The following is a 23,835-nucleotide window of genomic DNA, read 5'->3' on the forward strand; positions in this document are numbered from 1 at the left end:
GTGGTCACCGACTGCCCTCCAATCCCCTCACCCTCCCCCCTACCCCCCACCCCTCCCGCCCATCTAGCAACCCTCAGTTTTTCCTCTTTGTCTCCAAAACTGTTTCTGATTAGTTCATTCACTTATTCTTTTCTTTAGATTCCGCATATAAGTGAGATCATATGGTACTTATCTTTCTCTGTCTGACTTATTTCACTTAACATAATGTTCTCTAGGTCCATCCATGTTGTTGCAAATGGTAAGATTTCTTTCTTCTTTATGGCTGCGTAATACTCCATTGTATAAATGTACCACAGTTTCTTAATCCAGTCATCTACCGATGGGCATTTTGGTTGTTTCCATGTCTTAGCTATTGTGTATAGTGCTGCAATAAACATAGGAGTGCATAAAGATTTTTGAATTGAAGTTTTGGATTTCTCCGGATAGATACCTAGGTATAGTTGTCCTCTTGATAATTCCTTTATACTTTAAATCCACTCATTCTTCAGGTAGGTCTAATCTACTTTTAATGTGTCCATTTATTTTTCAAATTAAAATGATTACACTTGCTATTTCTGGAAGTCTTATTTGATTGTTTTTTTCAATAAGTTTATTCTTTATAGTCTCTTGTGACTTACTCATAGTTTCAAAGTTCTCTTTTATTTCCTGAAACATTTAAACAGTTATTTTGTGTTCTCTGGTGCAGGTCTTTCTTCCCAATATCTTGGTAGGCATAACATTCTAAAACCTGATAACTTTAGAAAAATATATTTTGTTTCTTTAGTCCATTAAGCACCACGTGATACATTCAGACACTTTTTAGAGATTTGGGTTAATACATTTTTCTTGGTTTCATTTGAATCACATAAACTTTGTTCTTACCAAAAGTTACACTAATTATAATTTAGAACATTACACACCCTCTTGACTATAGGGGGAGATATTGTAAATATTCCCTAATTTTTACCATCAATATAGGTATGGAAGAAACAAAATTGATGTTGATTTACTGAAATCAGGTGTTTTGAAAAATCAACTTTGTTTTATGATAATAATACATAAGAATTAGTTTATAACCAAAAATAAAACAAATATTGGTAAATCTTTCATCAGTGGCCTTCTAATAGTTTTTATAAAGGTTTTATCAGATGTGAATTAAAATTTGCCCAAACATTTTTTGTGTCTTCTTGATGTCTATATTCTCAGAAATTATGTCTATTTAGATGTGCTGCATTTACTTATGGCGGGTGTTATAAATAGGCTATCAGGTAAGAATTCTTAGTAAAATATGAAGTAGCCTTTTTATGTCAACATGTTACTTGCTATTTTCCTGAGACCTATTGCATTTGTTAGGGTAGAATCTCAAAATGAATATTTTAAGGTTGTTTCCTATTTAGAGCTACTTACTTGCGTTTGTGTGGGCTAGAACATTGTGGGTTTTGATCTATAGAGTACATGTTTTTAATTAGCAATTTCTCTTTGTAGGCTTGTTTTGATCCACCTCTTCAACTGGTTTCCACCAGAAACCCAATCATGTATAACAAAAAGGCAGCTGACCCAGTCCATCCTGACCTTGCTGGTTTGTTGGTGAAAAACAAGAATCTTTTAGCTGAGGTATATGGATTATGTAAAAATAAAACACTACGGGAAACAACATCCTCTGTAAAAGTAGGGAGAAAAGCATTCTGATAAAGGGCCCAAAGTGTTAACTCAGTTTTGCTTTTTTCTCAATATTAAATTCTCTCATAACTGAAGAGCACTAATTTAGACCTGAATCCGCCTTTTACCAGAGAAATCCCTTTGAATATGGTACATAGTTAAATGCTTTAGGGTTGACTGCCAAATGTTAGGGTGTTAGAACATTGCTTATGAACTGTCATGCTCAAAATTAATGTAATCATAATAGTTCCATGTATTATGCAGTTTATAATGGAAAGGATGAGTTCCCATTTTCAATGTGCATCAAATAGCAAATATCCAATAGTCTTACTTAAAACTTCATGAAACATCATCTGAGTAACATCAACAGATGAAAAAGAAAGAAACCATATTTGTAGGAAATGCTTTAACTTTTATTCCCTGTAATGAACTAGAGAGTGCTTGTAGGATTATTTTTAGATGAGCCCAAGTATCTCAGGGTATTTGTTGCAGGAGACAGTCTTATAAGTAACCCTGGTTGGAAGCCCAAAGGCCATTGTCATTACTAAAGGTGTTATGATATGACTGTTTATGTCTGTACCGTCTCTATGGTTCCCTTTAAGTGAAATATTCCACATGCTTACATTCTTGGACACAACCATCCCTGTAATAAGGAGCTATCTATGATATCTGTATTAGTTTGCTAGGGCTGCCATAACAAAGTACCACAGACCGGGTGGCTTCAACAACAGAAATTTATTTTCTCACAGTTCTGAAGGCTAGAAGTCCAAGACAAGATGTCAGCAGATTTGGTTTCTTCTTCTTTTTTTTGTTCATATTTTTTTCATCTTTATTGCCATATAATTGACATATTAATATAACATTGTGTAAATTTAAGGTGTACAACGTGATGATTCATTCGATATACAAATTTATTGCAAAATAATTACTACAATAAGGTTAGTGAATACTTTCATCACCTCATATAACTACCGTGTGTGTGTGTTGAAAAGGTTGCTTTCTTCTGAGGCTTCTACTTGTCTTATAGATGGCCATCTGTTCTCTATGTTTTCACATGGCCTTCCCTTTGTAACTTTCTGTGTCCAAATTTCCTCTTCTTTGAGAATATGGATTAGGACCCACCCTAAAGATCTTGTTTAAACTTAATTACCTTTTTAAAGACCCCATGCTCAAATACAGTCATATTCTGAAGTACTGGGGTTAGGGCTTCAACATATGGACTTTGAGGAGACACAACTCACCTCGTAACAGTGGCCTTATTCCTTGGGGCCTCATTTCTGCCTAGGACCGCATTCAAGTTCTCTTCTGCGATCTCATCTACCAATAGCCTGACTCTAGGTTTCATTTAACCAGATGTAAATATCGATATAGATATGTGGGTGAACATACATATTTCTTTGAATTTTATTTATGTTAATATTTTCCCTCTTTCAGCATTGAGAGGTGAATAGAGGTTAAATTTAAATGGAATTGATATAGATAGAATAAATCTTATGATACTCTTAATGTCATAAGATTTATAATTTGACTTTCTTTCAGAAAAAAATGTGATGCCAATCCATGAAAACTATAGGAATTTTACTATGGGTAGCATTGTCCTACTTCTCCGTAGTATAATTTATTACTAATAATTAAAAAGGGATTTTTGGTAATTCAGATTTGAATTAGATTAAGGTTTATATCAATGCTTAATTCATCAAAAAACTTTTTAGACAAATGGCAAAAAGATCACAGGTTTTAAACCTTGTTTAAAGAAAATATATAAGCTTTATTCAAGAATTTAAAAGTACTTTTCAAAAGCAATTTTCTACATGTACATAAATTATTTTGTAACTATACATATTTTTAATCTATTTGTCAAAGCAGATATCTAAAAGGCTCTGCAAAGGTCTCATTCTGGCTTGGTTTTAGATACTATGTATATTAAAAAGTATTCCATAACTCATATTGGAATTTTCTGAATTTAATAAAAATTAGTGACAGTTATGGCATGGTTTCCTTGTGTTATAGTTTTTGTTGTTGTTGTTTGTTTGTTTTAAAGATTGGTGATTTCAACAGAATACCTTCAGCATGAGTCATCTTTCTCTTTTCCAATAACCCATTACTTAATCCCACAGGAACACAATTGTCTTGATAAGGCAGTTTTTTTTCTTCAAAGCATGCATGTAAAATTTTTTGTTACAATTTACCTCTTTGTGGGACATACAAAAATAGTTATCATATGTTTCTGCCCTGTAATGGAGAAACAGGTGCAAGAGAGCTATATTTAAGAAAAGCTATATATAGAAGGGATAAATATTATTTAGTTGGTGATTGTGTTGTCTAGTTTAGGAAATATGATATTGAGCTAAAACTCTTGCATAGTGCTAGATGGGCTACTGTTATAATAAATGAGTTAAACAACTTGTAAAAAGATGTTACTGATAATATGTATTAAATGGCCTAGTATCTTAAATTTAAGATAAATTTAATGTGTTTTAGCCAGTGCTTTTAAATTAAGAAAGAAAATTTAGCTTAGGTAAGAAAATTTAGCTGATTGCCTATGGCAAAAAAAAAAAAAAAAAAATCTCTGCTCTTCTATCTGATAAGTAAGAAAAATTTTTTTCCTCCAAAATTTCAGGTCTTTCTGCTATTTCATACTTCCTTTCTCTATAAATTCTCTGTCTTCACTGAGGTGTGTGTTTTTAATGGCAAGTAAAAAAGCAAAAACAAACAAACAAAACATAAAGGTATGTTTTGAGAAAATACAAGGTTGATTTCATTATTTAAATTTCACAGAATGTTTTAGACATAGAAAAAAGGCACTGTATATACAAGAGTGGACTAAAAGTTTAGTTTAAGATGCTTGCTCTTCAAACTGTCTTTGCTGCTAGGAATTGCTAGCATTTCTAATTAATGCAGGTTTTTCAATAACAAAATATTCCTGAACTTTTTCTGGTTATAAAGCTAATGATCTTTTACAATGTCAAATCACATTTTTCTTCCCCCCCCACCCCGTACTTTTACTAGTTCATCAAGATCATACACAGCCTATTGAGGAATCTGAACAAATCAGATTAAGTTAAAAATTCATTGACCCCTGAATGTTAGCAGTACCTCAATTTCTTTTGTCTAGTGAACTTTCTTTTCTTATCAGATAGAATAGCAGAGATTTTTAAAAATACTACCCAAAACTAAATCACTCACCTCACAGAAGCTGCGCCCCTGGCTTCTCCAGTCATTTTTGGTCCCTTCCTTCCAATAGCAGTCTGTGGTGGCTCCCTTGTTTTGCTTCCCCTCAAGCCATCACTCTTGTTTCTCTTCATAACTTTATGACCTCTTCTTTCCTTTATTTGCCTTACAAAAGGCAAATGTATATAATCAGTTTAAGCTTCACTCTTTCTCCTGACTCTGGTCTCCACCCATTTCTCTGATCAGCACAAATAAGGCCAGGAACCAAGTGATACAAACATAGGCTGCTCTTTAGAAGAGAGGCCAGTGCACACACTCACCTTTACAATGAATCATAAAACAAAACATCTATGGCCAAAGCATTAAGCATTTCTTTTCTGCTAGGAATTATAGAATTCATTATTGGTATAATTTACTCTTATAACAAGATTTAAATAACTGTAATGTTAATGAGAATAAAATCACTTATTCCAAACCATATGTGTCAATTTACTATGATTTCTTTAATGTGTTTAACATTGGAATATACTGTTAGGAGATTTGAAAGTATTCATTTTATTGTACAATAATGTGTAACTGAAATACCCATAATGATTCAAAGTCATGAATTTTCAAAAACCAAAATTATAAATGATTTTAAGTAACACTTTCCCTTTCTCATTAGCTAAGAAGTCTTCAAAACAAACTTTTCATAAAAGAAACTTCTTTGCAAGAGATGAAGACTGAGCTAGAAAGTTACAAAGAAAATAACGTGCAACAGTCATTCCAGATAATGTCCCTGAAAGATGATATCAAGAACCTAGAGGAACTTATCGCTTCTCTAACCAGAATTAAATCTCTGAAAAGTACTGATATTCAGAGTCTTGAACGAGGCAACTGGGATCTAACTGAAAGAATTTTAGAACTAGAAAACCGTCTAAGGTAGGGAATTTTCTGGTTGGTTTTCAAACATGTCCTTTGTCACAAGCTTGCAAATAGTATATGAACTTCATATTCTGGATTGATCACATAATTTAAATCTAATAGAAATACCTGACTCAAAATTATTATATTAAAAAAACATTTTAATGAGATATAATTCACATACTAATAAAATTCACCCTTTAAAGTGTACATTTCAGTAATTTTTAATATATATTCACAAGGTTGTGCAATCATCACCACTATCTAATTCCAGAACATTTTCATCACCCTCTAAAGAAACCCCATGCGCATTAGCAGTTACTCCTATTCTACCCTCTCCAGTCTCTGACAACCACCAATCTTCTTTTTTCTCTATGGACTTGCTTTTTCTGCATGCAGTTATACAATATATGTCCTCTGTGTCTGATTTCTTTCACTTAGCACAATGTTTTCAAGATTCATTTATGCTGTAGCATGAATTGAGACTTCCTTCTTTTTATGGTTTAATAATCCATTACACAGATATATAACATTTTATTTATGTATGCATCAGTTGATGGACATTGGACATTGGCTTGTTTCCTTTATTGGGGGAATAATGCTGCTACATGAATTTTTATATGACTGTATGTTTCATTTCCCTTAGATAATTTCCTTAAGTGTTAGAATTGCTGGGTCCTAAAGTAACTATGTTTAACCTTTTGAGGTTACTTTTGATGAACTTCCAAGTTGTTTCCTAAGGCAGCTGCACCATTTTACATTTATGTCCCACCAGCAATGTATTCCAATTTCTCCACATTCTCACCAATATATGTTATTGTTCATCTTTTTCATTATAGCCATTCTAGTGGATATGAAGTCGTATCTCATTGTGATTTTAATTTGCTAAATATGTTGAACATCTTTTCATGTATTTATTGGCCATTGCATATTTTCTTGTAGAAATATTCAGATCCTTTGCCCATTTTTAAATTGGGTTATTTGTCTTTTAATTGTTGAGTTATAAGTGTTCTTTATATATTCTGGATGCTAGACCTTATCAGATATATGATTTGCAAATATTTTCTCCAATCTGTGGTTGTATTTACTTTTTTAATGGTATCCTTCGAAGCACAAAATTTTTAAATTTTGATAAAGTTTATGGTGTCACTTGTGTCTTTGGTGTCGTACCTAAGAAACCTAATCCAGGGTTGCAAAGATTTACATGTATGTTTTCTTTTAAGAGTCATAGTTTTAACACTTAAATTTATGTCTTTGATCCATTTGACTAATTTTTGTATATTGTCTGAGTTAGGGATCCAAATTCATTCTTTTTCATAAGGAGATCCTCTAGTTGTCTCAGCATTGCTTGTTAAAAAGACTACTCTTTCTCCCATTGAATTGTCTTGACAGTCTTGCAAAAAAAATAATTTAACCATAAATATATGGGTTCATTTCTGGATTCTCAATTCTATTCCATTGGTCTATATATCTATCTTTATGCCAGTACCATACTGTTTTTATTACTGTAGCTTTGTAGTAAGTTTTGAAGTGTGAGTCCTCCAACTTTTTCTTCTTTTTCAATATTGTTTTGGCTATTCTGGATCCCTTGCTTTTCTATCTGAATTTTAAGATTAGGTTGTCAATTTCTGTACAAAGTCAACTGGGATTTTCATAGGGATTTGTTGAGTTTGTAGATCAATTTGGGGAGATTTGTCATCTTAATATTAATTCTTCCAGTCCATGAACTTGGGGCGTCTTTCCATTATTTAGGTCCTCTTTAATTTCAACAATATTTTGTAGTTTTCAATGTACATGTCTCACACGTCTTTTGTTAAATGTAGTTATATGTATATTCTTCTTTTTATGAATTGGAAATGGAACGGTTTCCTTGATTTCATTTCAAATTTTTTTATTTTTAGGGAGTAGAAATAGAATTGATTTTTATATATCAATCTTATGCCCTGCAACTTCGCTGTATTTGTTTATTTGCTCTAGAAGTTTTCTTGTGGATTCCTTAGGATTTTCTCTATACAAGACCATGTCATCTGCAAAGAGATTTAACTTCTTCCTTTCTAATCTAACTTCTTTTAATTTATTTTTCTTGCCTAATTGCCTTGGCTCAACCCTCCAGTACAATATTGAATGGAAGTGGTGAAAAACAGGCATCCTGGTTTTGTTCTTGATCTTAGGGGGAAAGCTTTCAGTCTTTCACCAATAAGTATGATGTTAGCTATAGGTCTTTCATACCGTGTTTCCCCTAAAATAAGACCTCGCTGGACAATCAGCTCTAATGTGTTTTTTGGAGCAAAAATTATTATAAGACCCAGTCTTATTTTACTATAATATAAGACCAAGTCTTATCCAATTTAATGTAATCTAAACTAATCTAATAATGGGTCTTATATTAATTTTTGCTCCAAAAGATGCATTAGAGCTGATTGTCTGGCTAAGTCTTATTTTCGGGGAAACAGGGTAGATGTCCTTTCATAGATGCCTCAGGTTGAGGAAATTCCCTTCTATTTCTAGGTTATTGAGTGTTGTTTTTTTTTAGTTTTTTTTTTTTAAGATTTTATTGGGGAAGGCGAACAGGACTTTACTGGGGAACAGTGTGTACTTCCAGGACTTTTTTCCAAGTCAAGTTATTGTCCTTTCAGTCTTAGTTGTGGAGGGCGCAGCTCAGCTCCAGGTCCAGTTGCTGTTTTCTAGTTGCAGGGGGCTCAGCCCACCATCCCTTGCAGGAGTCGAACCGGCAAACTTGTGGTTGAGAGGATGTGCTCCAACCAACTGAGCCACCCAGGAGCTCAGTGGCAGCTCAGCTCAAGGTGCCGTGTTCAATCTTAGTTGCAGGGGGCGCTGCCCACCATCCCTTGTGGGACTCGAGGAGCTGAACTGGCAACCTTGTGGTTGAGAGCCCACTGGCCCATGTGGGAATTGAACCCGCAGCCTTCAGAGTTAGGAGCATGGAGCTCTAACCACCTGAGCCACCGGGACGTCCCCTATTGAGTGTTTTTATCATGAAAGTATGTTAGATTTTTGTCAAATGCTTTTTCTGCATCTATTGGGATGATCGTGTGGTTTCATCCTTTATACAATTTGCTATTCTTAGACTTGTGGTTACTTAGTTGATACACAGAGAGAGGAGATAGTTGATCATGTGCTCTTGGTTGATAAGAGAAGAAACAAAGTCATTAATTTTCCCTCAAAATATTAATAATATTTAAGAAACACACAATTTGAAAAACGATTGTATTCAGATATGAATACTGGTGTAGACTATTTCTATTCTATATTGGTTAGTATGTATCAACTCAGTTGATAGGTTGAAGTTTCTTTTGGGTCTTGCATTTCCCAGATCACTTTAAAAAAGAAAATATATAGGAGCTTGAGACTAAGTGAGGAAATAAACCTCTACTCAGACTGAGAAGTTAGTTAAAATCTAAGGCCAGGAAGAAAGAGAGTGGGATTTCTTTTTTCCTGGTTGTACAGTATCTGAAAAAAGAAGACTGATAAAGTTGAAATGAAGAACTGATTAAAAGCAATTCATCATCCAAGTAAATATCTTCTCAGTGATAAGGTACCACCTGAAGCTGGTCTATAGTTTGACCCCTAACCAGCCGACCAAACACTGCAAACTCTTCAATACAATTTTGAATATAGCCACAGATTGAGTCACTTTGTACTTTTTGCTTTTGTTTTGATTTTGGTGCCAACAAAAAATGTGGCTATATGGCATACAATATGTCCCCTTCATCCCCATCATTCTGTTAGTGTTGAAGGGGGAACGAAGGACTAGAAGCAGCTCCTATGGAGTGAACACTGGACAAAACATTGTTCTTTAGGCCTTATCTGATTCCCAGACCCTTTAGCTGTGTTCTCTTTGCAGTTAGTGCAGTTAGGACTACGTTTTCAGGCCCAGTACTTTTTGCTTTTGTTCTATTGGTTGATGAAAGGGGTATGCTAATTTATGATTATTTATAATAATTAATTAAATTTTATTAATTATATTAATTAACTATATTAATCAATTATGATTGCAAACTTGTTTCTCACTTTTAATTCTGTCAACTTTTGCCTTATATATTTTGAAATTATTTGCATTCTAATTACGATTTTTATACCTTTCTGTTTAATTTTCACATTTATTATTATAAAATATCCTTCTTTATCTTTCATATACTTCTTGCTTTAGAGTCTACTTTGGCATTAACTTAACTACACCTTTATACTGGTCTCATAAAATATCTTTTTCCATTTTTTCATTTACATGTTTTTGTGTCCTTATATTTAAAGCATGTATCTTGAAAAATGCTTAGCATTGGTTGTTTTATTTTTAACCCAATCTGATCCTCTTAATTGTTAAATTTAAGTCTACTATATTGTTATTTATTGTTTGTTTTTCCCATCTTTTCTCTGTTCTTTTATTACTCCACCATTTTCTTTTGGATTAATCCAGTTTTTTATTATTCCATTTTTCTCCTCTCTTATCTTTTAAATTATCATTTACTTTTTACCCTAGAGCTTGTGTTTACAAAATGCATATTTTTACAGTCTACTTTAGATTCATACTTTAATGATATCCCAAAATAAAAAAACCTTATGACAGTTTAACTCCATTTAGCCATCTCATGCTCTTTACTGTTGTTATGATATATTTTACCTTTTCAAATGTTATGAATCCCGTAAGATATTGTTTTTATTAACTGTCAATATAAATTTCTATGTACCCACACACTTACCTTTTCTGGTGTATTTCTTTCCTTCCTATAGTTCTGTGCAGTCATCAAGGACCATTTTCGTTCATCCTGAGAAATTGCCTGTAGTGTTTCTTATAATGCAGTTCTTCTGAAAATTTTCCCATTTTTTTCCTTCTGAAATTATGTTTATTTCATCTTCATTTTTTTGAGGGGTATTTTTTACTGCGTATAGAATTCTGGGATGTCAGTATGTTTTCTTTCAGCATTCTAAGATGTCATTCAGTTATCTTTTGACTTCTTTAGTTTCTGTTGAAAACTGACTCATCAGTCTTCTTGTTGTAACTTGAAAGGCAATTTGTGGTTTTCCTCCAACTGCGTGTCATTGGTAGCAATTTGACTATGAAGTGTCTTGTTGTAGCTTTCTTTGTATCTATCATGCTTAGGATTTGCAGAACTTACTGAATCTATCAATTGACGTTTCCTCAGGCTTGGAAAATTCTTGGGAGTTATTTTTTCAAATATTGTTTCTGTCCGATTCTGTCTCTACTCTCATTCTAGGGCTACCATTACAGGTATGTCAGACTTGTGGAGTTTGTCCTGCATGTCTCTAACATAATTTTTTGAATGAAAATTTTTTCTTTAGATAACACAGATCGTTTCTTTTGGCCTAACTCAAATTCATTAATTCTGTAGGATGCAGTTCTTAAACAGAAGAGGACATAAAAAACATGGAAGATGGATTGAAACTTTAACCTAGCTACAGGGTAGAAAATAACTAGCGATTGGTAATCAAAACAAGAACCAAACAGTTAGCTGTTTGCATATTTGATAATAAATCTAGTTTTACATATGCTGTTCTCTATTGCTGTATCACTATTTCTAGTTCCTTTTCCTCTCCTCAAAACCCAGTAAAAGAGCCCATTCAAGTGTTATGAAAATAGGAGTACTTATATTCACGTGGAACCTTCTGATCATCACACTATTACTAGTAGTGGCAGGTAAATACCATTACTCAAATTTCCCTTTGAAAAGGTGGTTTCAAAGTTGACCTTCCCCAAGGTAATTACTACAAGACTTAACACAGGATTGTTTTTCTCTCTATTTTTCTGCCATTTCTAGTCTCTCCTTAGAAATAGTAGGGTAACTGCACAGCTCTTTTCATAAGAAATACAACTTTCCTTGATACACATATTTAATATATTTTAAATGGGGAATATTTTCATTGCAGTTTGAAAATTGAGTTGGTTTCATGATCTTGTTACCTACTGATATTTTGCACAGAGTACATCTGGTTGAAAGAGAAAAGGCAGAGCGAAAAGCAGACCTTTTGGAGAAAAAACTAGCAGGTGCTAATAGACTCACCCCTTATATGAATATGAAAGGACAAGAAGATACCTTGCATAGTTATATGATGAGGGTAAGAATAAACTTTTACTTATTTTTAAAGAAACAGGATTTTTATTACCTTGTGTTACTTCAGGAGATAATTGGCACATATTTGTTGGTCCTCTTCTTGTGGAGGAGCAAAGCAAAGTGCTGCTTGCATGGTTGGCTGGAAGCCTTTGTGAGGTAAGGAGAGAAAGTGCAAGGAGGATCTGCAGGCCTCTGATTCTAAAGAAAAGGTTTGAGGGAATGGAGCTGAGAGAGAGCTGGGAGAAGGGGTGGTGGTTAGAAAGTAAAATATTAAAATTTTAAATTCCTGCTGCTGACAAAATCTGGGGTGTTAGATCTGGGTGTAAGGGTTGAAGAGGGGTGTAGGTAAAAGGTATTGAAATGGAGACAAGGAATTTCAAAGCTAAATTGGTTGGATCATCTACTTTGGACATTGAAATAGAGAATTATGACATAAGTTGGATTTAGAAGGAAGAGATGAACCTGGCCAGTAGTGGATAGCAATTCACAGGATTAGTAGAAGATTTTATAGAAGAATGTTGGAGGATGGTGGGAGACAGACAATTGTCAAAGAACTGGTGAAAGTTTATTTTGAAATCTTTATAACAGTTTATTTTGTAATCTGAATGTAAAACAAGGTCCATCATGATCCAATTAATGTGAGGGGTTCCATTTTTAAAAATTCAGAACACTTTCAAAGTCTTTTAAAGTAATTTCCATTTTTAATTGCTTCTCTCAATTCACTGTAACTTTCAATTTTTTTTCCTCTTCTCTCACTGATCTCTGCCACGTCTCTGAAAACTCCCAAACCAGAATCCACGCAGCTCTGAACTTTTCTTCCATTGCTCTTATTCTGCCTCTTTTTTCTGGGCTTTTAGTGATACAAGCCCATCATTACTTCAACAATTCTAGCCCTCCTTCTATTTCTCAGTTTCATGTGACAAAAAGCCTAGAAACTGAACTTGTTTACTCAACTCCCAGAGTTGAAGGTGGCAAGAAGGTGGAAAGAAGGCTGGAATTTATAAAGGTAGACTCGTCCTATAGGAAGTAGGGGAAAAGAGAAATACAAGCATTATCTTTTATTTTTTTCCAATTTATAATGGAAGCAGGATGATTCCACAAGGGAAAGGATGGGGGAAATAAATGTGAGTTCTTTCCTTGTCTTATAACCATAATTAAGTTTTTATAAAAACATCCATTTTCTTGCCAACTTTTCACTTGTCTTAGCATTTATTGATGATCCTTGCTTGAATCAGTTATTTCATTAGGAGATGCAAAATGCTCCTTTTTAGATTTCTATCATTCCTTCTACATTTATTAGCTCAAAATTTTCTCTAAAATGTTTATCCTAATAAACCAGGGCTGTTTAGTTAGCTGTTTCTCTAAGCTAAATTTCCTATGATCTCAAAATAATTTCTCCATAGCATCATTTCAGTACCTTTTGTTGTTCTAGTTTGGTCTTTTGAGTATGCCCCATTTCTTTTAATAACTCTAAAACTCTTAATTTCTTTTGAGGGCCTTTTTCCTGAAGTTTTGTTTATGACTCTGTTTATATTTCAAAAGAAGGGAAATGGTAAGTTTATCATGTGTATTGACATATTTAGGATAAAGGTGAAGTTATCCTGGCCAAGAACATTGACAGATACAACATTTTTCGCTCAGAAGGACCAAACGATGGGCAGAAAATTGGGGATAAATATCAACAAGATTTGATCCATAAGGAAAAACAAAAATATGAGTTAGATGGACCTCCGTACTTATTTGGCTGGGAGACTAAAACTGCACAATCCCACTATCAGAAATTCCTCGGTCAGTTGGCTACTCTTCTGAGCAACAGTGTTGTTCACATACCAGCCACGGAGGAAGCTGTGAAAGAGAGGATTCAGGAAATTGGTGCAAATGAGCAATCTTGGAAGTCTGTAAGTGTACTAACAGACAAGTTATTCATTCAAATTTGTTTCTTTTAAGACATGGGGTTTGATATAGCCAATTAGTAAACTCTGTGGCTCTAAATTTAATTTTGGTTCTTTTTATTACAGTAATAAAAGGGAAGAGGAGCCCAGTATTACAGTGGAGATAAAAATGGTGTGAGAGGGAGTATAGAGCATTGTTAAGAGCAGTGAGCTTCTGTATGAATCCCAGCCCTGCCATTGCCAGCTGTGTGCTCTTGGCAGCTTATTTATCCACTCTGTGCCTCAGTTTCATTTGTAAAATTTGGTGTGAGGGGGCAGGGTGAGGAGGAGTTTCGGGGGGACAGAGTTCCTATCAGAGTGGTTTTAAGGGTTAAATGGGTTAATACATGATACATGCTTGGTACAGTTCAGTGTCAACTCAATGAATGCTAGCTTAAAAGTAGTGGTGAAGAAAATGTTTCCATCATGATCAAAAAGTTCAGTCATTGCAGTAAAATAAATTGTCAACTCAGTTATTTGCTTGAATTTACTGGTCAAGTCTATCAAAAGACTGAGCCAGCAGTTTTAAGTGGCTATCGCGCTTTGTTGTGTTCAAATCATTTTGTTAAAGTTCATGATTCTCTACCCTAAAGTTCAAACGAAAGATGGGTGTTGCTTAAATTCAATGTGTTAGTAAAATGTGCTACACAGTAGTCTGTTTATTGTAGAGTTCCACATTGTTTTACACAGTTTTCTTAAAATTCACTACACAGTTTTATATTTTTCAGTACTAACTAAAATGTCTTATATTTATGTATCAAAACATTTTTTTGAAACCACCATCTATTTAGTAAATTAATGTTGATACAGTGTCAGTAGAGTAGAAAATGCACAGTATTGAAATGAACTAGAAATCGTGAACCATGAGGAAATTTTATCTACTTTTTTCCGCTACAGAGAACTGAAGGCCTTCAGCAGGAAATTCAGATGCTCACCAAGCAACTGGAGCAGCTGAATCATCACCAGGAAGAAGAAACCGTTCAAAAATTAACCCAAACTGAAGAAAAGTGTAGGGAACAAAGAAGACCCTTGAAACGTCTGGAAAGAAAAATTGCTATTAATGACTTTTTTCAAGGGAGATTAGACTTGGACGGTAATAAAGTAAGAATTTCCTGAAGTACAAGGCATTTCTTTGAGAATCAAAATGATCATATTTTATTATATTATCTAATATTTAAAGCTGTTAATACTATTTATACTTTTCTTAATATTGGAAAAGGGAGGAAATTTTGCTTCAAACCGTTAAATCTCATCACAGTATACACTTTAAACTTACACAATGCTATGTTAAATTTATCTCAATAAAGCTGGAAAAAATTATTTTTTTTAAAAAAAAGCCTCTCCTCACTCCAAATCTCCCATTTCTCATTGTACACATATTTGATATGTATTGTGAGGGCATTTATTAATATATTTCTTAATGTACTTTAAAAAAGAGCATAAGAGGAAAAGGAGCTCAAAGGAATGACCCTTAAAGGTAGAATTTCAGACACTGTGTTAGCTAGATATGACGGGTATTGGGAAGGAGCCATTTCTCAATAATTAGTATATATAGTCCATTACCTTCTCCTTCTCTGAATCTATAAGGAAAAGGCAATTCTAAAAGTGGGATGGAAATAGATAGGATGCAATATAATTTATTTTCGGGAGATTTTTATTCTATTTCACTAACTTCACAGAATTGCTCATCATATTCATACCTGTGTTATACTATTTCTATAATTGCTGTGACCCAAAGTGTAATCTCACTCACTCATTTAGTCTCTCATTCCATGCATCCATCCATCCATCCATCCATCCAATATGTATTGAGCACTCAGTTTAAAAAACTTGCTGCGTTTAATGAAGCGGTATCAACAATGTCCTCCACAGAGTCCAAAGATGAATCCAGCTTCTACCCCTGCTCTTGGATACGTGAATGATGATGATTCATTTTTATGTAAAATTTTTAAAAATGCTATATTAAATTTTAAAAATATACAAATAACACATGCTTTCTATAACCCTTGAAACCATGTTAAAATGTTTGAGAAAAACAACAATCTTCCCCAACCTTCTTTCTGCCTTTTCACCTCAGTTGTATCTTCTACAACTATTGCCATAGTTATGGAAATACACAAGTAGATATGTGTGGGTGGTGGTAGTTTTACAAAACTGGGACTCTACAAGTCAAAATAGTCTTCTTACTTAGTAAGAAGTTAAGTACCTCATGGTCTTTCCTTAGATCAAAAGATATAGATTTAACTTATTCCTTTAAAAGCTACATAGCAATCAATAGTGTGTATATGACTTATTTATTTGATCAGTTCCCTATTGATCAATTTTTTTCCATTTTTTATGCCACTACAAATGATGCTGCAATAAATATGTTTATACATATATCTTTCCATACTGGTGCTTTTGTTCCCTATAGGATTGAGTTCTAAATGTGGAATTATAGTATCACAGCGTATGATTTTTAAAAATATGAATAGCCGTTGCTAGGATGCTGCCTTCTAAAAGGCAAAAGGAGTTCACTCTCCAAATAGCAATATATGAGTGCCTCTTTCCTCTTCACATCCTAGCCAGCATTGAATGTGATCATTCTTTTAGAGTGTGTGTGTGTGTGTGTGTGTGTGAGAGAGAGAGAAAGAGAGAGAGAGAGAGAGAGAGAGAGAGAGAGAGAGAGAGAGAGAGAGAGAGAGAGTTTTGAGTTAAAATGGTACTTCTATTTTTATATTTACCTGATTACTAGTAAGGTTTAGCATTTTTTTTTTTAAATACTGTTGACCATCAGATTCCCTTGCTTACCAACTACTCACAATTTGGATCTCGGATGCAGAAAGTTGAGTTACTCAAACTCCATGTTTTGTAACACATTATCTTGGGCCATGGAAGTTCCCTCACATTTATTTATTCCTTTTTAGCCTCCTTTCCCACCCCCACCCCCCCAAAGGAAATCACTTTAATGTATTTAATGTGTACCTTGTAATTTATATATATTCTTTTAAATGTGATTTTTGTACATACATTTTAAGTTTGCATAAATAGCATTGTGTTAAAAATCTCATTCTATTACTCAGCATTATATGTATATTTTAAATTTGTTGGGGTAACATTGTTTAATAACATTATATAATTTTCAGGTGTACAAGATTATAATTTGACATCTGTATACTCTATTGCCTGCTCACCACCCAAAGTCTACTTTCCTTCCATTACCATATACTTGACCCTTTATTGACTTTGCCCTCTCTCTTTCCCCTCTGATAACTACCATTCTGTTGTCTGTATCTATGAGTTTGTTTTGTTAGTTTGTTTGTTACTTTTTGGTTTGTATTCCACATGTCAGCATCATATTTTGAAGATCCACTTAATATTGCTATTTGTGCATCTAGTTCATTGCTTATATCTAATGCATGGAAGTCTACAGTGTACACATTTGCCATGTTTGGCCTGTCCACTCCTCTAGTGATGAAGACCCCAGTTATCTCATCTTTCTGCCACCACAAATAACATTACTAGGAGCATGCCATCCAAGTCCCCTTATGGACCTGTGAGAGAATTTCTTAGGGATGTTTACTCAAGATTGGACTTGATGGCTCATAAGATATGCACACTTAATTTGACTAAGTACTGTGAGACAGCTTTCACAGAACAATAGTCTCTCACCAGAGATACAAGAAGGTTCTTCAGTCTCCACATTCTTGTCATTTCTTGGTATTAACCAGCTTCCTAATTTTTGCCATTCCATTAGGTATAAAGTGATTTCTAATTTAATTTGCATTTCTGTAATTATTAATGAGTTGGAGCATTTTGTTTATTTATTTATTTGTTTGTTTGTTTATGTTTAGTCTTTGGGGTTTTTAGTCTTTGCTCATTTCTTTGCCCGTTTTCCTGTTTGGATTCCTGTCTTGTTCTTGTTGATTTCCAGAACTGCACACGTCTTCCTCATCCTGTTCAGGCTGTAACACTCCATGACAGGTCACCTCTCCATGTGGTCTCTTTCCACACCCTGGTCAGGCTCTGAGTTCCTCCACAGGGCAGCTGTCCTCTGAGGACACTTCTGTCGCCCAGCTTGGGGTCGGTAGGCCTGCTGTGAGCCACAGCATTTCACTTCTCATTTTGGTGTAGATGCCCCCCTAATGGCTTTAGGACTGGATTGTTCAGAAAGGAAAGGGAAGGAAAGGATGAAGAATAGGAAGAACAAGAGCACTGGTTTATAGTTAACCTTTCAAGCATCCTGATAGATGCACTTATATAAACCATAATTTTTCTGTCCAGAACTACTTCAGCTTTGTTCCACAAATATTGACATGTACTGTGCTCCTTTAATTTTAAATATAATAATACATTTTTCAGTTTCCAAATATGTAGGATTTTAAAAAATTTATATTTTATTCTAACATGGCAGAAATACGATATGATCCTTGGTAATTTATTGAGGCTTCCTACATGGCCTAATACTTGGTCTATTTTGGTAACTGTTTCATGTGTGCTTATAAAGAATGTGTTCTCTTTGTTGGGTGTAAAGTTCCGTATTATTCATATGGTTTAGATTGTTGGTATCTGTGATTATTTTTGTTTCCTTGATTCTAGAAAAGGTATGCTAAATTCTCCAGGTGTAATTTTTGACTTATCCATTTGTCCCTGCAGCTCTAGCTTTATAGGCTGCAGTTTTAGCTTTATAGGCTCCTGGAGCACAAGCACTCATGGTGATCTTTTCTGTCTTGTTCTTTTAAGCACTATGAAACACTTTCTCTTTTTGTCCTGTATAAAATATTGCTTTACATTCTCCATTTTCAGAAATTATGGTTATGAAAGCAATTTCCTTTTGGTTCATATTTGCCTGAACGTGCTATGTTTTTATCCTTTTATTTTCTGCCTTTCTCTGTCTTTGTGATTAAAGACAGTGTATGGTTATATTTTTTAAATCCAATTGGAGGGTATCCAATTGGTGAATTTAACACGTTTACATTTACTGCAATTGATTTCCATATATTTTCTTTTCTTTCTTTCTTTTTTTTTTTTTTTTTTGGAGGCAGTCTTTTCCTGGTTTCTTTCAGACAGATCAAATTTTTCTTCTGCTGGTTTTAAAGTTATATATTCTGTTTTTATTCTTGTGCTGGTATTCTTTTGTTAGGAGCCATATTCTTGTTTACTTAATATTTACAAGAATGTCATGTCCCTTAGTCTCTGACCTCAGCCCCCAATTATGTTGTTTTTCTCTAAATTTTAAATTTCTGGATTGTTAGAATATACTTTCTCTGTTATCTTTTACTTGGTCCTAATTATTTTTAGACAACCACTAAACTTGACCAAGGTATTTTATCACCCTTAGTTGCATATCTCTTGCAGCATCTTCCTGGATTTTTCTCCTTATTTGAGCATTTCTACAAGAGTTTTTGACAATTTGATCTTTGTCTGGCAAACTTTCTGACACAATATGTGCCTGATAACATTTTTATTATACTCTTATATTTTAATGACAATTTGACTGGATATAACCTTCTAGGTTCAAAGTGCCTTCATAAAATTCTTTTAAACTATCTCCTTGCATCCCCTGTTACTGTTAAGAAGTTTGATATCAATGTGATTCTTACTTCTTTGAGGTGATCTACTCTTTCTCTCAGGAAGTTTTTGAGTTTTCTCATTTGCTTTGATATTCTTAAATTTTGTTATGTGTTTAGATGTATGGTTTTTCCTTATCTCTCTTGTTTGGCACTTTATGAACTCTTTAAGTCTGTCATCTGTCAATTTTATCATTTATTTCAACATTTTCTCCCTTCATTTATTTATTTTTTGATTTTTTTTCACACTTCTCTTTGTTTTCTATACTCTCTCCTTCTGTGACTCATATCTGAAGGCTGGAATTTAATTCTATTCTTCATGTCTTTGTATGGTGGTTAATTTTGTGTCAGCCTGGCTAGGCTATGGTGCCCAGATGTTTGGTCAAACACCAGTCTAGATGTTGCATTTTAGACGTGATTAACATTTCAATCAGAAGACTTTGAGGAAAGTAGATTACCCTCCATAATGGTATTAATAAAATTGTCTACTTACCTGTACCCTTGTTAGCGATGAGTCATCACTTTTATTGTGATATTTTATTTTCTGGAGTAATTTAATAATGCATATTTATGGTGAAAAAATATTTTACTTATGTAAATATTGTTAATTTATCTGCAATTTATCAGTCTAGAGTATATCTGATATGCTAGTGTTAAATACCATCTTAAAACACAACTTCTTCATTTCAACACTATTGATTTCTTCAAAGAAAAACTCCAGGACTAAGGATTCCCAGATAGAAGAACACAGCAAGATGTTCATACAGCTAGAGAAAGACAATAAGCAACAAACATTATTGAGAATTAAACAAAATTTGCAGACTGCTACAACTCAAAGATTAGAGGAGGAAATTCAGAAACTTCAGAAACAGCTCAGTGATTTGAAATTGTCAAATAAAAATATGAAAACTCAACTGATAAGAGTAAATGTCCTTAAAGTAAGTAAAGGAAATGAGGCTTTCAAAAATTCACTTTAGCTTTGTTATGGTCTTTTAATACTTTAACTGCATATTTCTCACTGAACTTTAAAAAATTAACATTAAAATTATTTTACATACATATAAAAGAATAGATAATATTAAAGCATATATAATAATAAAGTTTGATGCCTGCAAATCTACCACTAATCTTTACAAAAAGACTATTATCAATCTCATGGAAGCCCCCATGTATTCCCTTCTCTACTCTTCAAAGGTAACTTCTAGATCCCTTGCTTTTTATTTTAGCCTTACTTTTGTATTTCTTGTTGGGGTAATAGTTAAAAGGTTTAGTCATTTTGGGGGCTCCTCTCTGGACCTTCTCTTTTTGAAGCTTCAGTTGTAATATTTCAAACATACATTTTATGTCTTAAACCACAGGTGCCCTAAAACCTTATTGATCAACTTTTTTTTCCAGTTTATCAGTAATATTTCTCTTAGTTCAGAACCAGTTATTTCCTCTATTTAATTAGCACATACTGTAAGACTTTTGAGGACATAGAACACCTGTTAAACCTCTTTAAACCACAAGTGCCTAGTTTATAAGAGTGTTCAGTGACGGTTGGTTATTAATGAGTATGATGGTGGGGAAATGTCCTCTTAATTCATAAATTGGAGAATGTATCTTTTCCATGTATCTACCTCTTAAATAAAAAGAAAGAAAAAAAAAAGAAGGACTAGAAGCATGATTGTCATGTGTCATGCCTGCCTACTTAGATTTAGAAGAGATCTAATCACAGTCTTCTCCCTTTCCCCCAACCCCAACCTTACACCTCACAGGACAAAACCATTGAGAAACTCAGGCAATCTTTAACAAAAGTCAAAGCAATGAAAGGGAAGGCAGTTATGGAAACAGATAACTTGAAAACTACATTAGACTCTGCCAAGCAAGAGGCAAGATGGGACAAAGACAGGGACCGTCAGGTGTTAGATGCTGTCACTCCTGAGCTCTGCAAACCAAAGAGCACACTTGAAGAAGCATCAGAACGACAACAAGAGGTTATTATAGTATTATTATTATTATTATTATTATTATTATTATTATTATTATATTACTATATTAAGATTCTTTAAGTTGAAGCGATCAACACCCACCTCAACTTAGACTTTACCTCTTAGACAAAAGGAATTTATTGGCTCAAGGAATCAAAGGAAGTTAAACAACCAGAGCTTTGGGAGAGCAGAGATGCACTTGGTCTCCAGGATGAGCATCTGGAAACGTTTGAGGCCTTTCTCACCATCTCTTCTTGGCATCTCTCTGTGTGTCAGCTTGTCTATCTGACTGACAGCCACAGAGTTTTATAGTTAGTTTCTGTGACAAGAGAGAGAATCCCAAGAAAGGGCCAGTTTAGGCCTGTCCTTGGTGAATTAACAGTGGTGAGGAATGGGGATATATGATTATCTCAGCTTAGGTCTGTGTACACACCTATTGACTAACCAAAGACAGGGAGGGTAGGGATTTGAGAGAATGGAAGTTCAGGGGAAACCATGTGTTTGAGGCTGGGTCACTTGCTTCTAAAGTGGCTTAGATTTTCACTATATTTATAAAGCAGATATTTTAGGAAACTCTTAAAAGCCTGATAATTTTGGGCTATTGTGGGATTGTATGTCATACCTCCATATTTGTATATTAGGTGCTTAAGAAATATGTGACTTTAACCAATGATTTTAAGAGTCTTAGAACATAAAGTCATAATATTGTTTCCTTTTTCTTTTTTTAACTTCTGCATATTCACTTTCTTGATTATTTTTATTCTTCTCCTCAGTGTCCCTTATTATATTTTCTGTCATTTCTCCTCTCCTTTGGGCACTTTGTAGTTTACTCATTTCTGAGATGATTTTGTCTTGTTCTTGCCTGAGTTCAATCATTACATTTTCCTTACTCATGAGGCATCTTAGACATCATTTTTTGTTCATTTCTATTCTGAATAATATTTAGAAAGGTGTTTTTTCACCCCATTTCTGCAAATCCTCGTCTAATTGATATTGAATTAATAGCAAATGTGTGTCAAACATGTTTCCCCTATTTCATGGCCGTTTTGGGGGGGCGGAGTATTTTCATTGCCTGCACAGTTTGTGTGATACTGACTTTCTATTTTCTTCTTTAAATAAGTTTCTATGGATATTATTTGCCACTCATCTATTCACTTTAAAATCCCTTTGATTGCCCTGCCCTCTTAATTTCAGGTATTTCTACTTTAGAATTGTTTGGGGGCAGGATTTATTTACTACGTTTCTTAACTCAATACCACCCTCTTCTGTTGGCAGTGAGTGGTTTCTAAAATTTACTAGATCAAGTCTTTCATTTTGGGGGATGGGAATTTATGTGATGTCTGATTCTTCAATACTCTCTTGTATATATAATTCCCTGTGTATATATAATTCCCTCTCTTGTATATATAAGTTCCACTGTTTGCTTTTTTTCCTTTTCCTTTGTCACCAAGCCTCCATGGCACACCTCGCCCTTCCAAGCACCTCCCTCTCCCCCCGGAAACCTTGCCCTTACAAATGCCATTTCGGGTCTCATGGGCTTCCAGGCCCCTTTCTTTTCCTTCCTCATTTGCCAGTGTTCTGATCCACCAGGTCTCAGACTTGTCCTTAGTATTTCCCCATTTGGCATTGTGCAATTTCTGGGACACCAGTGGAAAGCAGCTTCATCCTCCAGAAAAGCTGCCTCTTCTGGTTTAGGATATTTATTTCCCCACTTATATGCAAACTGAAGTCTGTGGTATTCTCTAGTTATGCTTTAGGCATAATTTATGGATGGTTTTATCTGTGTCTTTGTTGATCACTATGGTTTTTGGAGGATGGGTGGAGAGATAATATTTAGGAGTCTACTATTACCATACAGCAAATCAGTTCAGGAAGTAATTACCTTACATGTGAAAAACAAGCAGCAATAAAATTAGATTTAATCTATAAAAGTTTAAAAATTAGAAAAACATCTTAAAATGAAAACTTTAAATAAAGACTTCTTGTAATAGAAGAGACCATTTTTATAGCTTAAAAATATTATTTGAATATAGAATGTTACATTTCATAAAGAAATGTTTAATAAGACTAAATTTCTAATACCAATTTCATTGTACACAATAAGTAGGTGACCAAAACTAACGACATGTCTTGATTTTTGTGGTGAATCTTTGTAGCGTGTCAACTTTCGAGAAACTATAATGAAGATGTTGGGATTTAACATGAAAACAGCAGACAAGGAAATTATCACTCACCTAAGGCTTATTATCCGAGCTTATGAAGCATCTAACAAATTGAAAATTGCTTCTGACTGAGACTGGATGATGAATAAAAACGTTCTGCCTTCTCACTGCTGCCAACAAAAACTCAGGAGATTATATACATTTCCTCCAGCATCTAGAGTTTGGCTACATTATGAATAAAACACATTGGAAAATTTTTACTTGAATGTGTTCTGTCCTTTGATGTATGGCATTTAACTTTTTTTGTCATAATATTGTTCTATACATTTATTTATAGTGTAGTCTAGATTGTTACTTGTAATATATATTATCCAATTATATTTATTAACTATTTTAAGCAGAATATTAGTCAGAACTTTTGT

The 23,835-nt window shown here is 33.9% G+C and overlaps 1 protein-coding gene across 1 annotated transcript in view; it reads left to right on the forward strand.

The window, feature by feature from the left end:
• Positions 1-23,545, forward strand: part of LOC117023111 (coiled-coil domain-containing protein 170-like) — a 35,182-nt gene extending 11,637 nt beyond the window's left edge. Inside the window, exons 2-9 of the mRNA XM_033107608.1 lie at positions 1,465-1,593; positions 5,474-5,730; positions 11,670-11,805; positions 13,385-13,699; positions 14,630-14,833; positions 19,992-20,219; positions 21,039-21,257; positions 23,408-23,545. Of these exons, the coding sequence (XP_032963499.1) occupies positions 1,465-1,593; positions 5,474-5,730; positions 11,670-11,805; positions 13,385-13,699; positions 14,630-14,833; positions 19,992-20,219; positions 21,039-21,257; positions 23,408-23,545 (1,626 nt within the window). The remainder of the gene's footprint in view (positions 1-1,464; positions 1,594-5,473; positions 5,731-11,669; positions 11,806-13,384; positions 13,700-14,629; positions 14,834-19,991; positions 20,220-21,038; positions 21,258-23,407) is intronic.
• Positions 23,546-23,835: the final 290 nt, after the last annotated feature.

Source organism: Rhinolophus ferrumequinum, chromosome 6, assembly GCF_004115265.2.
Source record: "Rhinolophus ferrumequinum isolate MPI-CBG mRhiFer1 chromosome 6, mRhiFer1_v1.p, whole genome shotgun sequence".
NCBI classification, from domain to species: domain Eukaryota; kingdom Metazoa; phylum Chordata; class Mammalia; order Chiroptera; family Rhinolophidae; genus Rhinolophus; species Rhinolophus ferrumequinum.